This window comes from Euprymna scolopes, chromosome 26 (assembly GCF_053919585.1).
Source record: "Euprymna scolopes isolate OS-2025 chromosome 26, ASM5391958v1, whole genome shotgun sequence".
In the NCBI taxonomy this organism is placed as follows: Eukaryota; Metazoa; Mollusca; class Cephalopoda; order Sepiida; family Sepiolidae; genus Euprymna; species Euprymna scolopes.
The window spans coordinates 105,976,964-105,994,427 of NC_136507.1; the positions used below are offsets into that span (position 1 = coordinate 105,976,964).

At 31.2% G+C, this 17,464-nt stretch overlaps 2 protein-coding genes across 2 annotated transcripts; one reads left to right on the forward strand and one right to left on the reverse strand.

Moving 5' to 3' along the window:
- Positions 1-3,971: 3,971 nt before the first annotated feature.
- Positions 3,972-4,820, reverse strand: LOC145247852 (uncharacterized). Its single transcript, XM_080109474.1, has one exon. The coding sequence runs from the start codon at positions 4,818-4,820 to the stop codon at positions 3,972-3,974; it is 849 nt and encodes a 282-aa protein (XP_079965600.1).
- A 635-nt stretch (positions 4,821-5,455) lies between these two features.
- On the forward strand, positions 5,456-16,969 carry LOC145248342 (large ribosomal subunit protein eL28-like). Its single transcript, XM_080110257.1, has 5 exons — positions 5,456-5,533; positions 7,842-7,930; positions 11,441-11,564; positions 15,713-15,831; positions 16,845-16,969. The coding sequence occupies exons 2-5, from the start codon at positions 7,850-7,852 to the stop codon at positions 16,923-16,925; spliced, it is 405 nt and encodes a 134-aa protein (XP_079966383.1). The 5' UTR covers positions 5,456-5,533; positions 7,842-7,849; the 3' UTR covers positions 16,926-16,969.
- The last annotated feature ends 495 nt before the right edge of the window (positions 16,970-17,464 follow it).

The window sequence follows — 17,464 nt, forward strand, 5'->3', positions numbered from 1 at the left end:
AATAATGTAAAATAAAAATAATGTAAAATAAAAATAATGTAAATTAAAATAATGTAAAATAAGATTAATGTAAAATAAAAATAATGTAAAATAAAAATAATGTAAAATAAAAATAATGTAAAATAAAATTAATGTAAAATAAAAATACTGTAAAATAAGATTAATGTAAAATAAAAATAATGTAAAATAAAAATAATGTAAAATAAAAATAATGTAAAATAAAATTAATGTAAAAAAAAAATAATGTAAAATAAGATTAATGTAAAATAAAAATAATGTAAAATTAAAATAATGTAAAATAAAAATAATGTAAAATAAAAATAATGTAAACTAAAAATAATGTAAAATAAAAATAATGTAAAATAAAATTAATGTAAAATAAAAATAATGTAAAATAAGATTAATGTAAAATAAAAATAATGTAAAATAAAAATAATGTAAATTAAAATAATGTAAAATAAAAATAATGTAAAATAAAAATAATGTAAATTAAAAATAATGTAAAATAAAAATAATGTAAATTAAAAATAATGTAAATTAAAAATAATGTAAAATAAAAATAATGTAAAATACAAATAATGTGAAATAAAATTAATGTAAAATAAAAATAATGTAAAATAAAAATAATGTAAAATAAAAATAATGTAAAATAAAAATAATGTAAAATAAAAATAATGTAAAATAAAAATAATGTAAAATAAAAATAATGTAATTTAAAATAATGTAAAATAAAAATAATGTAAAATAAAAATAATGTAAATTAAAATAATGTAAAATAAAAATAATGTAAAATAAAATTAATGTAAAATAAAAATAATGTAAAATAAAAATAATGTAAAATAAAAATAATGTAAAATAAAAATAATGTAAAATAAAATTAATGTAAAATAAAAATAATGTAAAATAAAAATAATGTAAAATAAAAATAATGTAAAATAAAATTAATGTAAAATAAAAATAATGTAAAATAAAATTAATGTAAAATAAAAATAATGTAAAATATAAATAATGTGAAATAAAATTAATGTAAAATAAAAATAATGTAAATTAAAAATAATGTAAAATAAAAATAATGTAAAATAAAAATAATGTAAAATAAAAATAATGTAAAATAAAAATAATGTAAAATAAAAATAATGTAAATTAAAATAATGTAAAATAAAAATAATGTAAAGTAAAAATAATGTAAAATAAAAATAATGTAAAATAAAAATAATGTAAAATAAAAATAATGTAAATTAAAATAAAAATTGGATATTTGTGGAGAAGCCCATGATGTTTTGGGGTGTCATCAAAATGGAACAGAAATTGTAATTTCGTTCTGGTGCAGTTATTTTTTTGTTCTACACGTGCGTGGAAGAAATCGAGGGTTTGTATTAGTGTACACATAGATTTGCAAAAGGTGTGTTTGTGTGTTTGTATGTCTTGCAAAAACTTTCCACACGGGTCACGGACTTTCACAAAATCGGTATTATTTTAAACTTCCAACCTTCGCCCGACAAATATAAAAAAATTGGCCAAAAACGTTAATTCCTTCACCCTTAAATCAGTAGTTTTCTACGGGGAGGGGGGGGGGGTCAGCAAAAACCATCCCTCATGATGAGTTCGCTTCTACGCATGCGTTATACATCGTAACCTGATTTACTTTAAATATTGGAAAAAGCAACACAATTTTGGCGGCGTTGTCTTAGCTCAGTTGCTTAGAGCGTGGCCTCATTATCTAAGCATTTTGTGTTCAAATCATGGTGTGAGCTGTCTTTTTTTTTTCCATTTTTTAAATTTTAATATTGAAGCATTATTTATATATAAAGGTTATTTAAGCCATTTTTCAAATTTCTCAGATTTTTTTAACGTTCGTTTTTCTGTTTTAGGTTTTCATTAACACCCCACCCCCGCCCACCATACACACCCAAAAACACCTGGGCAACGCCGGGTACCCCCCGAATGTTTTTTTTTTTTTAACGTTCGTTTTTCTGTTTCGCGTTTTCTTATCGTTCATTTGCCTTACATTAGTTTTTTTTACTTCGCTTATTCTTATGTTTTGATTAACACCCCACCCCACCCCGAGCACACACACCTCCAAACACCTGGGAAACGCCGGGTACCCCCGCTAGTAACAAATAAATGTTATCAAAGGCAAGATAAGTTGCTTTTCTACCAAACTAGATAAATTTTTAGTGTTTTTATTTAATGTAACATGTTTATTCAGCTAGAAAAACATGTTTACAAATGTATTGAAAAATTAGAAATGGCTTCTCTCTCTTCGACACAGTAAGTTTGGGAAAAGGAGTTAAAAATAAAAAAAACAGACAAAATATGGTTAGAAACTCGCTCAATATATGTTACCGTGACATAGGCTGACATATATTCGATGGGTTTTTAACAGTATTTTGCATATTTTTTGTTTTTAACTCCTTTTCCCAAACTTACCGTGTCAAGAGAGAGTTGGGCGCTATTTTAAATTTTCCAATACATCAGTAAACACTATGTTTTTCGAGATGAATAAACATGTTACATTAAAGCTTATTTCTTAGAACTGCACGCCTGTGGAACTGTTTCGCTTGCCTGTTTCCCTCTCGACTTCAACCTGGATGTCTTCAAGTCCAACACAAACAAATTCCTGATTAACCGCCCCCCCCCAAGTAATGACACCTTACCAATTCTCCAATACTATTGCTACACTATCCCTTTGATTACTGTACACATAATAACCCTTATCCCTGAGTGGCCATTGGGCCTTGATAAGTGATGAACTCCATGTAAAAAAAAAATATATATAAACACTAAAAACATATCCAGTTAGGTAGAAAAATTACTTATCTTGCCTTTGATAACATTTATTTGTTATATATTTGTTTTTCGACAACTTTTTCGAATCTATGTGTACAGTAATACCAAACCCGGGTTGAAGAGTGTTGTGAGAAATTAATTTTTCACATCTCAATTTCCTCCCTGCAGAGGCAAAAGAATCCACAAATACAAAAGCCATATTTTTCAAACTCAAAATTTATTCAAATGTAACAGCAATGAAAGTTTATTGGTTCTGGTATTGGCCTTTTGCAAAACGCATGAAGCCTTTAGTTTGGATTCCTATTGTCGGAATGTTAGCTCGTTGTTCCTCGTAAGGATCCATGAATGTTCATGGTAAACTTGGCGGGAGTGATAGCACCTATAATTAGGCATAATGTGAGCCCCTTGGGACTCAAGATGAATTGAGATAAGATCCAATATTTGGTAAATAAACATGCAGAACAGTTCTTGAATGTCATCCTCAATTAGGATAAATTCAGCAGCATAAGTAATCTCTGCTTGTAGAGATGTGGTCCTTCGTTCACCAACTGTTTGGTGTTCATGAAGGAATTGTCTTAGCTCCCTCCAGTGGGAGCTGCTGGGTTTTTGAGTCTGTCCCAATGCCGAGTTCTGTGTAGACTGAAAGAGAAAGCATGATACAATAGCGCGCGAAGTCAATCACCTGACACATTCAAATTTAAACCAATGACAGCCGACCACTAATGCGTGAGCGGACAAACAAGAAAAGATGGCTGCCGCATATGGAATTTCTCACAGTGTACAGTAGACAATTGGACAATAAAGTAATCGTTAGTCATAGAAATTTGGTAAATTTGTTAACTTATATGGAACAGCTCACCAAAAACTCTCAAACCCAAAAACAAAAGGGACACAAATCGATTCACCGGTTAGTATCCATGGAAACAGTGACCATATCGTTCAGTTTACAAATTCAATTTTAGTGATAAAAAAAAGCTGGAAATAAAAAATATATATAACAAATAAAACAATAAATAATAAACAATAATAAAAAATATTTTTATTTACATGGTAAACATATAGAAATAGAACTTTTTATGATTTAAAAATTTTAAATACGAACAGAATTGTTCTGCTACTTTTGCACAATTGATGGAGGTGTTTTGCAACTATTCTGTACTTTCACCTACCAATTTATTTTTTTACAAAAACACATATTGTTCACGGATGCATTTTATTATACGGGGAAAGACTTCTCCCTTTTCCCTTTTCCGCCACATAAATTCTATCATGTGTGTATTAAATGTTGTCTTTTCACCTTTCCTCATTTTTTTTATATCAAATTGGTCCAGACCATGATAGGCCGCCCATCCATCCGATAAAATTCGTGTCCCTGGTAAGATCCACGAATTGATTATCCGAAACAAGGTGTCTCTATCTCTGCTATCAATTCTCGTCACGTTGCACAGGTTGGAGCCACGTTCGACGGCTCCAAAAATCCAGACACCATTCTTTACCCTTCCTCTGTTGTATTTGCTTTCAAAAAAATACAAGTCATCAATTTCTACTTCTTTTGGCTGATTCGTTTCTTCATCAATCCCACCCAGCATGATGGGATGATTGGCGAGATCTTCCTCACAAATTTCACGGATAAAATTCGACCATTCAACCACTGTATGTGTATCAGCATCATCTATTTCTTTTCTTATAACAGTTTGTGGTAGCTCGAGGCTCCAATAAAATATTATAATGAGAATCTTTTTTATTGTAAGGTGGCTTTTTTCAATAAAAGAGTCCTTTCTGATGGAAAGGGAGGATCGACAAGATGAACATCTCCACAGAAAGCCGTCTATTCTTTTCGACGCTTTATATAAAGTTCGAAATTTTCCACATTGGTTGCAGAAGCTGGTATTTCTGATAAGGCCCAAAGAAGCTGCTGTGTGGACGTAGTTTGTCAATGAGGATAAATAGTTAAAAGTCCATTTCCTTTCTTTTATTTCATCAACCGTTAATATTTTATCCACAATCGTTTTCTGGTTGACATAATCCATTATGAGAAACAATGGAAATTGAAAAATAAAATTTTTTAAATAGTGCGGGTCACAGTGTGCAAAAGCAGCTTTTTTTTTGTGTTTTTTTTTAAAACAAAAACAATTGAAAAAGAGAAATTGAAAAATTGATGCGCGTGTAGGGTTAATTATAATATAAATGATCGCATAATTAATCACGTGGTCACGTGATTTCACCTAACAATTTACTAAAACAAAATATCACTTAAATTGAATTTAAAAAATATTGCAGTACAATAAGTGCATTAATATGAAAAAATCTAATTAAAATAACTTCCGTTGGTACATATGCAGAGACTGAACCAGACGTAACTCAGCGTAACCCTAAACCTTAACACGTGTATTATTGCACAGGAACGTAATTACAATTTCTGTTTCATTTTGGTGACACACAAATCATTTTTTAAAATATTTTGAAATTCTACTTCCGCTAATTCACTGCAACGATGCAGTAACTGATAAAACAAAAATATAATAAATATTTTTTATTCCTACTGAGAATGAAATTTTTCTAAAAAATATTTGTTTCTTTTTCTTTTTGTATAATTTATTTGTATAAAGCCATATATAACAAAAAAAATTATTTTGAAAGATAAATAAACCGGAAGTACACCGCGGGATTGACCTTCCACATTGATTTGCGCATGCTCGTTCTCTTTTTAATAACTTCAACTTATCGTGAAGTCAAACCGAAGGTATGTTCTAGATTTTAATTTTAATTTTCGTCATTGTTTTTTTGTCGCATTGAAATATTTTGCATGTATTTTGTAAAAGAAACTACTAGAGATGAATTCTAAACCGGAATTTTTAGTAAATTATTGATCAATGTGATTTATTAAATGATTTTTATTTCCTGTGCCGACAACATTGACGCCAGACAAAATGGAGGATTTTAATGCCACATGGCGAAATAGAAAAAAAGAAAACGATTTTCGCGTTTAGATTTTTTTCAGTATTTGGTATATTCTAAACGAATATTATCTAGGATGTTTTATTAGTTTTGTTACTTTATATAAACAATTAAAAACTCGTATGAGAAAACCCATTATTCTAATCAGAATAAAGTTCTCGTGCAATTTGTTTTTTTAATTAGACAAGTTTTGGTGCTATTTTTTTAAATCGTATTTCCAAGTTTAAAGTTTTTTTAATCAATTGTAAGGTTAAAGTACAGAATAGGTACAACACACCCTCCCCATCTTAAGAATGGCTTTTTAAATAATAACGTTATTTCAGCACGGATCACTCTGCATGAGTATCCAAGTTTTGTACCCCCCCCCCTTTTTTTTTTTTTTTTTGTGTGTGTGTGATTAAAATAAATCTGTGCATCCGTTACCGCGTTTGGTACTGGTCGCGATTTGAGTTCCCTGCCGAACACCATAAAAAAACACTGACTTCTCCCTACGCATGAGCAAAGGACATGTTTTAGTTGCCATAGTAACTAAACGATCATGAATTTTTATCGACTTTTTTTATAAGTTTTACTGTTTATGAATATTGAAATAAATGAAATTACTACACATTTATTAGTAATAATTTTATCGACTTTTTTTTAAATAGCATTTTCTATATATATATATATATATATATATATATATCATATAGCGCGAATCATTCATATTGGTAGAAATTTCCCCCCCTCCCCCCAAAAAAGGGGTTCTAATCAATCACGTAACGCGTCAGTAAAGAAATGGACACTAAGTCAGGTAGCAATGAAGTTAAAACGTTATCACGAAAGCTTCTTAAAAGTCATTAAATTTTTTTTCATTTTTTTTTTTTTTTTTTTTTCTCTAGTTATATTTAAGTCTGTAATCTATGATAGCGTCGAAAAAAGGTTTTAAAAAAATATGCAAAATACGCATTTTTAGTGGGTGAGCACTCGGGACAGGTCCGGTCCGCCTGGCGCCTGGCTAATGTTAAAACACTAGCGCAAAAAAAAAAAATTAAATTTTTACGATGTGTCCCAGCGTAATATAAACACCCACCCTCCCCATGTTAAGAACGGCTTTCGGAATATTCCCCCTCGAAAGCTGTTCTTAACATGGGGGGAGGTATTACTATACACATAGATTCGAAAAAGTTGTCAAAAAGAAAACAAATATATAACAAATGTTATAAAAGGCAAGATAAGTTACTTTTCTACCTAACTGGATAATTTACTAGTGTTTTTAGTTAATATAACATGCTTATTCAGCTCGAAAAAGTGTTTACCGATGTATTGGAAAATTAAAAATGGCGCCGGACTCTGCTGAACGCAGTTAGTGAAAATGAGTTAAAAATAAAACAAATATATACAAAATACTGTTAAAAACTCACCGAATATATGTCAGCCTATATCACGGTAACATATTGTCTCTGACAGTATTTTATATATATATATTTTTTTTTTTTTTTTTAACTAATTTCCCCAAACTTAACGTGCTCAGTGGAGAGTCCGGCGCCATTTTAAATTTTCCAATACATTGGTAAGCACTTTTGGAGCCGAATAAACATTTTACATTAAATAAAAACACTAGTAAATTATCCAGTTAGGTAGAAAAATAACTTATCTTGCCTTTGCTGTTTGGAATCCGTGTACTACGCTGGGACAGGTCGTAAAAAAAAAAAAAAAATTTTTTTTTTTTTTTTTTTTTTTTTTTTTTCGAAAGTATAGAAAACCTGGACCTGAATGAGCGTCACTCCGCCTCTAAAAATCAAGTATTTGAGTTCATTTGTGGTTTTGAACCATAACATAACAGGTGACTTTAACAATGCTAAGTGTTTCTTCCGGTTTGCATGCACACACATATATATATATATATATATATATATATATATATATATATCTGTCTGAATCTATTGGAGAAAAAATGCTAGAGGATTTAATCATTCTTTTGGATGTGTCTGTTGCCACTAAGACTTGATGGTAAATATGAAGGTGGAATTATTACGTGTTGCAACTTTTCTCAAAACCAGATTTACAAACTTTTTGTTTGTGCCTTAATTTCTTTGCTTTCTTATTTTCAGCCATCAAAATGTCTGCTGATTTACAGTGGATGATAATCAGGAAAAACAATTCCTTTTTAATCAAACGAAATGGACTCTGGCTCAGCAAAGTAAGATTATTTAATGGTTTTGTCTTTGATTTATGCGATTGCAGTTTTAAAAAATTGAAATCGTATTTTTGTTCTTTTATATTATCCAAGTTTTCATGTTTCTTTTTTTTTTTTTTTTTTTTTTTTTTTTTTTTTTTTTTTTTTTTTTTTTTTTAACTTATTTACACTAAGTTGCATATGAAATATGGCTGCTCAAAATCTAATAACAGGAAAAACTTGCGGGTGTACTTAGTGAAAAATTAACGTACACCAAAAACTATGGACATGCGTAGAATTTTGGTAATGTAGAATTAATTTCCTGTTTGAACTCCGAACGACGTGGATGACATGGATTATGAGGTGCCTTCACTAGGTGTCCAGACTTTTTTTTTTGAACGGACATTGAAAATTCAGTATGTTATTGCTGTACATTTTATGAGTTGACTGACCCATTTTTATGATCTCGGGTTTAAATGAACAGCTACATCAGGAATTGGAATACACCCTATTAAAGTCACAGCTGATGAATTTCAAAAATGCAATCTGCACGAGGACACTTTATAAGAACGATATGCAATAAAATTGTTTTAAAACTTGGAAAAAATGCTTTTGAACCATCTTGCATGAATCGAGCATCAGTTTTTAAGTGGCATAAGAGATTCAAGGAAGCCTGGGAGTGTGGGAGGAGTAAAGGAAGTCAGAACACCAGAGTTGATTGACCAAATAATTTCATGGGTTAGGACCGGTGCACAGTTTGATGTCTGTCAGAAATGTACGCAATTATTTGCAAGATACTGAGGATGTAGAAAATTTGCATGAATGTTTGTCCCAAGGGTGCTCAGATCTGGAAAGAAAGACATCATGACAACCAGGAGATGGTCGGGCTGATCAATTCAGATCCCACAATTCTTGATGCTATGCTGATCAGCAATGAAAACTGGATCTACTGCTATGATCCAGATCCCAGTGGAAGCATGCTGGGTCTTACCAACCTAAGAAAGCCAGAGTAAATCCACCCAGAAACTAATGATGATCCCCTTTTTTTTTGCTATACAGCATGGGCATGATCTACATGCATTGGGTCCCCACTGGACAGTCAACAAGGAATACTATGTTGCGGTTTTAAGGGGTTCAGGAAGCAGTCAGCACTCTTTAAATCGGGTCAATGGCATTCTCACCAAGACAATGCACCAGTCCACAACTCCATCCTTGTCACAGACTATTTGACAAAGACGGTCATCAAAACAGTTCCTTACCCTCCATATAGTCCAGATCCTGCTCCTTGTGATTTTTGCTTATTCCCTAAGCTCAAGGAAAACTTCAGAAGTTGTCATTATGAAACAATGAAAGAGGCTTTGATCAGGGTCATTGACATGCTCATCAAGGTCACTTCCATGGAGCCTTCCAGTTGTTAGAACAGTATGAGTGCAATGCAGCCAGAGGAGATTACTTCAACTAGACTTTCATGTGTGTACTATCAATAAAAATGCCCAGAAGGGCGGGGGGGGGGGGTCTGGAAACTTATTGGAGACATCTTGTATGTTCCTTACGGTTTTGGAGTTCAAAAAGTAAATTTCATTTTTTATTAAAATTCTCATTTTCCATAATTTTCTGTGTGCACTAATATTTTCAAATGATCTCTATAGATAAATGTCTAACTAAACTTGGTGTAATTATATATATTAAAAAAAAAAAAAAATGGTAATATTGGAATCTGTTTTGCTTGAAATAATTTAAGATTGAAATCGGATTTTATCATATTTGGTTTAATGTGTTGAACAACTTTTAGAAATTGACTTCTAAACTAACTTATCTCTGGTCAAGTCTTCATTTATCCGGGTTTTTGTTTTTTTTTCCAAATCGATTATTTTCTATCTTATTTTTTTTTACTCTACCCGATTTCTCACCCCAGCTCTTCTGTGCAGATCCCAGCTTATCTTGAATTTTCGTTACACATTCCTTGTGTCGTTTCTCTCCATGCAACATGTCGTCAACCCAGATTTCTGTTGATAGTCACTGTTTCTACTTTGTTCACCATCATGAATTGCATCAATATTCGACACGAAAATTGTTACGATGTTCAAGAACACCAATGATAGCAGCAGATAATTTTAGTTTTAACTTTTATTTGCAATCAGCAATTTTTTTCAATGTTACATGGTGTTTCCCTGTCGCAGTCTAGGTTGGCACAATATCTCAAACAGAAATGAAGTGCAGCACTGCAGCAGCTTCACTAAACGTGTCGGGTTTTTTGTACGTCTTAATGATTCTGCAGGAGTTGATTTATTTAAAGGAATGCGACGGATGAAGAAAGAAACCCCTACACACAATTTAAATTATTTGTTACCTACCTACTCCGGTGTAACGTGTCACCATTTAAAAAAAAATTGTTTTGAGGGGGGGGGGGACAAAGGAAGGATTGGACCTAGTAATTCACACCTGTTCGTTTGTTCACACTTGTCTCAATAATCACACCTTGGATTTTTTTATTTTGCACAAACATTAGTCCTGGTGAAAGTAAATTTTTGCTAAAATAGATTTTCCAGCATAACTTTGGTTGCCATCACCACCCCTGAGGAGGAGGGGGGGCATTATAGGGGCAAACTTGGCCCAAAATCGTTTGTCCGTTCATTTGTTTGCACTTTCCTCAATAACCATGCTTTAGATTTTTTTTTGCACAAACATTAATCATGGTGAAAGTAAATTTTTCACTTGTGGAGGGAAACTCCACGTGCTTAGCTTATTTTTTTACAATAAGTAATGATCTTGGAGAATACTAAGAATATTCGAGTTTGTATTACTAGACACATAGATTTGAAAAAGTTGTCAAAAAAAAACAAATATGACAAATTAATGTTATCAAAGGCAAGATAAGTTACTTTTCTACCTAACTGGATATGTTTTTATTTAATGTAACATGTTTATTTAGCTCGAAAAACATAGTGTTTACCGATGTATTGGAAAGTTAAAAATGGCAGCCGACTCTCTTTTTGACATGGTAAGTTTGGGAAAAGGAGTTAAGAATAAAAACTAGACAAAATACTGTTAGAAACTCGCTCAATATATGTTACCGTGACATAGGCTGACATATATTCGGTGGGTTTTTTAACAGTATTTTGTCTAGTTTTTTTATTTTTAACTCCTTTTCCCAAACTGATTGTGTCAAAGAGAGTCGGCCGCCATTTTTAACTTTCCAATACATCAGTAAATACTGTATGTTTTTCGAGCTGAATAAACATGCTACATTAAATAAAAACACTAAAAACATATCCAGTTAGGTAGAAAAGTAACTTATCTTGCCTTTGATAACATTTATTTGTTCTTTGACAACTTTTCGAATCTGTGTGTATGTTAATACAAACTCGAATAATTTAGACTTCCATTCTTTTTCATCCGTGACAAAATATCTTATACAAATCATTTGCATAATTTTCAGTTTTTGAATCCGATATTGTGTTTGCTCTTGCCTGATTTTTGTTTCTTTAAGGGCGTTGTCTGTTTAACTGAAAGAAAAACTTGTTTTGTTTTCAGGAACCCAACAACTTAAAGGGCCGCCATTCATTCCGTTTTAATGGTCTCATCCACAAGAAAACTGTTGGTATTGAACCATGCAAAGATGGCAAAGGAATTGTGTTTGTTACCCGCAAGACAAAAAGTAAGTCATTTCTTAAAGCACTTGTTTCTGTATGATCCTTGCAGCCTCAAAAATCCATGTTCATGTTTAAAGAATCCTACACTCTAACCTGATTGAGCCATCTAATTCTCTTAATGTTCGTTAAAACGGGCAACATTTTTTTCTCTTTCATTGAGCATTTTATTTTTTGTCCATGTTTGGAGTACATCTGCATTCTTTAAAATATTATCAATCAAAATACAAATGTTTTTACCATAGAGTAATATTTGCTATAACTGAAATTTTAAGTATATACTTTTTAGGGTTTGTATTACTATACACATAGATTCGAAAAAGTTGTCAAAAAAAACAAATAAATGTTATAAAAGGCAAGATAAGTTATTTTTCTACCAAACTGGATATATTTTTCGTGTTTTTATTCAATGTAACATGTTTATTCAGCTCAAAAAGCATAGTCTTTACCGATGTATTGGAAAATTCAAAATTGGTGCCCGACTCTCTCTTTAACACGGTAAGTTTGGGAAAAGGTGTTATAAATAATAAACTAGACAAGATACTGTTAGAAATTCGCTCAATATATGTTACCGTGACATAGGTTGACATATTTCGGTGTTTTTTTTTTTTTTTTTTTTTTTTTTTTAATAGTATTTTGTCTAGTTTATTATTTATAACACCTTTTCCCAAACTTACCGTGTTAAAGAGAGTCGGGCGCTAGCAGTATCAGAATTTTTGTAGGAATTTTTGACACCCCTAACACGAAACTGCGAATACAATATAAAAATCTCGGAATTTCTCTGTTAAAAGTGGGTTATGTATTTTTTTTAAGGATTATACTTCCAAAATAAACTATTACAGTTGTTTTAAAAGTAATAGAAATATTTTTTTTTTTTTTTTTTTTTTTAAACAGTAATGAATTTTCCGAACTCAATATTTTTCAATCTTTAAACTTTAAAAATCTATCAAAATTTTTCTATTGATTCTATTTTTACGATATTTTCAGGGTCAGTGTGAAATTTTATGTTCTTTCCAATAAATCGAATATAATATTTTAGACAAACGTTTTTTTTTTTTTTAATTCACGACCCCCCCCTCCCAATTTTTAAGTGTCTATTAAAAAGTAAATACTTAATTTAGTAACCGGAAAGTAAATAATTAATTTACTCACAAATTGAAGAGAAAAGGTCAATACATAATATATTCAAATTTAAAAAAAAAATGACATCGTGTTCTTTTAGAATTTTACCTGTAAAGTTTGAAGTTTAAAACCTTTTTTTTAAACCACGTTATTTGTTTTTTCTTTTTTTTTTTTTTTAATGGAACCTTGGTCCTTGCTCCTTTAATTGAAAAAAAAATTAGGGCTTGAATTACATTTTTCGAGGAGTTATAAGCTTGGAAAGACAGGGGGTCGAATAATTCACGCCTCCCATTTTGTAAATGTCTAATAATAATTAATTTAGACCCGGATAAGTACATAATTATTTACTCACAAATTGAAGAGAAAAGGTCAATACATAATATATTCAAATTTAAAACAAAAAGAACATATTGTTCTCGTAGAATTTTACCTGTAAAGTCCGAAGTTTAAAACCTTTTTAAAAAAAAAAAAACACTTTTTTTTTTTTTTTTTTTTTTTTTTTTTTTTTTAATGAAATCTTGGTCCTTGCTCCTTTAATTGAAAAAAAAAATTAGGGCTTGAATTGCATTTTTCGAGGAGTTATAAGCTTGGAAAGATGGGGTGGAATTATTCGCTATTTTCACAAAATTTCTGACACTGCTAGTCGGGCGCCATTTTGAATTTTCCAATACATCAGTAAACACTGCATGTTTTTCAAGCTGAATAAACATGTTACATTGAATAAAAACACAAAAAAATATAATATATCCAGTTTGGTAGAAAAGTAACTTATCTTGCCTTTTATAACATTTATTTGTTATATATTTGTTTTTTGACAACTTTTTCGAATCTGTGTACAGTAATACAAACCCACTTTTTATTTTCCTTATAAAGTTGATTAAGTCAAATAAAATATGAACAACGAATTAATAGGGTGATGTGTAATAACTCTGAAGTCTAAAAATAAGTTTTGCAATTGTTTATCCTGACTAGGGTTGGATCAAATACAATTGTATTTGTATTTCAATTGTATTTAAATACAATTTTAATGTAATTGTATTTGTATTTTTAGATTTAGGAATAAATGTATTTGTATTTTTAGACTTAGGAGTAAAAGTATTTGTATTTGTATTTCTGGTAACCTAAACGAAAGTATTTGCATTTCAATTGTTAAAAGTCAGTATTTGATCCAACCCTGTTCACATACATGTTTCGTACGTGTACCAGTCTACCAGCCCTGTCCACTTCCAGTCACACACGCTGCTGCTAGTTGAGTGACGATAAGTCTGTGAGTCAAGTCATATTTTGGAAGAAGAACTTGATCTGAATGAAGTCCTTGCCCTTCTTCCACCGGATCGGTCCAGTTGCTTTGCACACACACAACAAATCTGCATACGAGATGCCTTCAATGATCCCAGTGTCAGATGCAGCGCAATTGCAACTGTGATACACAAGTGCTGTAGTATTGTAGCTGCAATACGGCGATCTACTGTGGCAGCACCGTTCTTGGAAAATATTGGGATTTCACTGCAGGCTGCTAATGCTACTAGATGGAACTCTCAACTGACTATGCTTAAGTCAGTTCTCAAAGATGTCAATGGCGTCAACTCAGCTATTTGTCTCCTAGGATCGTGCAAGAACATAAGAGAATTGAACGTAGTGGAAATAGCAATGCTAAAAGAAGTGGTGCAAATTTTGGACCCATTCCAAGAGGCAATGTCGCAAGTGGAAGGAGAAAACATGGTGACACTTTCTTGCGTTGCACCAGTTGTATTTGGCCTTGAACACAGCCTCAAACTATTCATGGAAAGTAAACCAACCTACTGCTTAAACTTGGCTAATGCACTACAGTCTTCTATCAAAAAGAGATTGCATCCGTTTCTTGATAGGACTGATGTCATTGCTGCAGCTGTCATGGACCCCAGGTTTAAGCTGTCATGGCTGTCATGTGAAAAAATGAAAAATAAAAATATTTCGAAGATTGTGGACCTAATTATTTCGCAGTCAACTCAGTTGTCTTTGAAGAACACAGTTCAAGAGAGGAAGTTTTTCATGACCGTGAACACAAATCAAGACGAGGCTGACATGAATGCAAAACGCCCTCATCTTTTTGCCTACATGCCACCAGCTGGGAAGCTAAATGTAAGTCCATCAATAAGCGACACTACAGCGGTAAAGGCAGAACTCGATTCCTACTTAGAAGAATGTGTTCTGGCTTTTGACGTCAACCCACTGAGGTACTGACGGGAAAACAAGAGCTTCAAGATTTTGAAGCCTTTTGCCAGAAATATTCTAGGGTGCTGTGCAACATCAGCACCATCTGAAAGAGTTTTCAGCAAGGCTGGTAATTTTTATACCCCCGAGCGAGCCAAACTTGGCCCGAAAACTTTCAGAGCTCTAATGATGATAAAATGCAATGAGGACATGATATAGAGTGTAATGTAGATGTCAAATTTGGAAGGAAATATTTCTTCTTTTTTCTTCGCATATTTTCAGATTGTTTAAATCAGTTATTGTATTTTTATTTGTATTTTGAGATTGAGGAATAAAAGTATTTGTATTTTTAGCGTTAGTATTTGTATTTTTAGAGTTAGGAATAAAAGTATTTGTATTTGTATTTCTGGTAACCTTAACGAAAGTATTTGTATTTGTATTTCAATTGTTAAAAGTCAGTATTTGATCCAACCCTGATCCTGACATTGTGGTTAAGTTTTCCTTACCACTATATTAAAGAAATATTTGCTATGCAAAAGTGCAGTTAGAGATTGTGCGACACTTGCTACATTATAAACTCTAGTTTTTTTGTGTTTGAAGATTGAAGGCCAAATGTTCATATTTTCCAGATTTTGTACATTCCTATTCATATTTATATGAAAACAAGATAGTAGGGAGATATTAACGGGGGTGGGGGTGGGGGGCTTTGAAGAAAAATTTGTATGGATATGTGTTTAGTAATTTAAATGGTTGAGGAATTTTCCAGTTATGAAAAAAAAAAAAAATTTTTTTTTTATATAAATTTTCTAACATTCTTTTTTGACTTATTTGTATTTATCAGAAGGCAGACATCCATCAGCAACCTTCAACAGAGTTGATATGAAGAAAGATCCACGAAGAACTTTAACTGCCATCAGAAAGACCCTCTCTAAGACGAGATACCGACGTGATCTTAAGATGGTGAGTTGATTTGTTTGAAGTTAATTTCAATGATTATTCTTTTTATAGACTTCAAGTCGTCACAAAAGAAAAATCTTAGTCATTCTGGGAATTGGGATAAATTATTTGAATTTAAAAACAATTATTTCAGATTGTCATAAAAATTGATCAATCATTTTTTTATGTCTTCCAATTGATATTAAATATGTAAGAAATTTTGTATATTCATGACCTCTGCCTGAAGGTCAACACATCTCAAATGTAACAAAGTTTTTAAACAAAATTTATAAGATGCAACATCAAACTTTCCAGTGATCTCCTCACAAAACGTATCTCTGACGCATCATATTAGTTTGATAAAATCCGTTAACAAGTTACAACACAAGCCAACAACAAAAAAATGTTTTCATGTTGAAGGGATTCCAAATTACACAGTTTGGTCAAGGACTTGTAACGTATTTGGTCATTTTGAAATATTAAACTTTCGTTTTTATACTTGCAAAAGCACCCAACTTTGAGGATTTTTTTTTTTTTTTTTTTTTTTTTTTTTTTTTGCCATGCTAAACTTTTGCTTCTTTTGATTTCAAGTTCACTAATATACGTGGTGGGGCATATTTTAGTGACGTGACTTATTTTGTTGCACTAGTTATTATCATCTAATAAATTGAAGTAACAAATTTTTGAATTTTTTTTTTTTTTTTTTTACACTCGCTTTACTTGAATCAAGGTTTATCGTCCTTATCTTAATTTAGCCGACTTCATATAATTTATATAATCTGTATTTTAATGAGTGTGACAACAGCATATTCTTTTCATTATTTTGACTCTCAGGTATGTATCCGTTAATATAATAGGTTTTTAGATAGACTGATGTGGTTCTCGATTGATTAACTGTGTCTAGCTGTATCGGATATGTACTCGAGTCGAAAAAATGAAAAGAATATTCTGTCCTGACTATTGATGAACAAAACTAATGTTGAAATCAATTTTACTGTTTGAATGTTATTGTGTCATTTTTATTTTTTCATTTCCAGGCTGCTATGAGGAAAGCTAGCGCTGTAATTCGCAGTCAACGCCCCTTAGTAAAAAAAGCTGGACGCAAAAAGAAGGAATAGACCTTTGTAAACATTTGCAGAATAAATTCACTTTGAAATACTAATTAACTCTTTGTTTTTATCTTTACAAAAACACTCAAACTTTGCTTTTTTTTTTTTTTTTTTTTTTTCCTGCTATGCCAAACTTTTATTAACACTTTTGATTTCAAGTTCACTAAAATCCACAGTGAGGCATGAATACTGTTACAAAATAAAACTAATTTATCCCAACAAAATATTCTACGACAAAAACCAATCACAGAAAAAGATTAGCAAATACTAAAGGAACAATATTGCATAAAAGTATTATTCAAAATGTTTCCCTTGATCCTTTGAAGTTTCTTGGGAAAACATCTATAGCAGGATGCACAACATCTAACGGTATTTTCTCCCAGCATTTTAAAAAATTTTATCTTGAAAGCTTCAATATTTTGACAAGAAGTAGAGCACGATTGACCACAAAAAATAATCACGAGTGTTAAGATCAGGTGTTGAAGGAAACCATTTTTCTTTTCTCATCTAAGACGGACAGGTGTCTCTACACCACTGCTGTGTTACAT

Coding starts and splice junctions, on each gene's coding strand:
- LOC145247852 (XM_080109474.1), bottom strand. CDS start 4,820: ATGGATTATGTCAACCAGAAAACGATTGTGGATAAAATATTAACGGTT.
- LOC145248342 (XM_080110257.1), top strand. CDS start 7,850: ATGTCTGCTGATTTACAGTGGATGATAATCAGGAAAAACAATTCCTTT. Junction 7,931..11,440: donor ATGGACTCTGGCTCAGCAAA/GTAAGATTATTT, acceptor TTTTGTTTTCAG/GAACCCAACAACTTAAAGGG. Junction 15,832..16,844: donor ACCGACGTGATCTTAAGATG/GTGAGTTGATTT, acceptor TTTCATTTCCAG/GCTGCTATGAGGAAAGCTAG.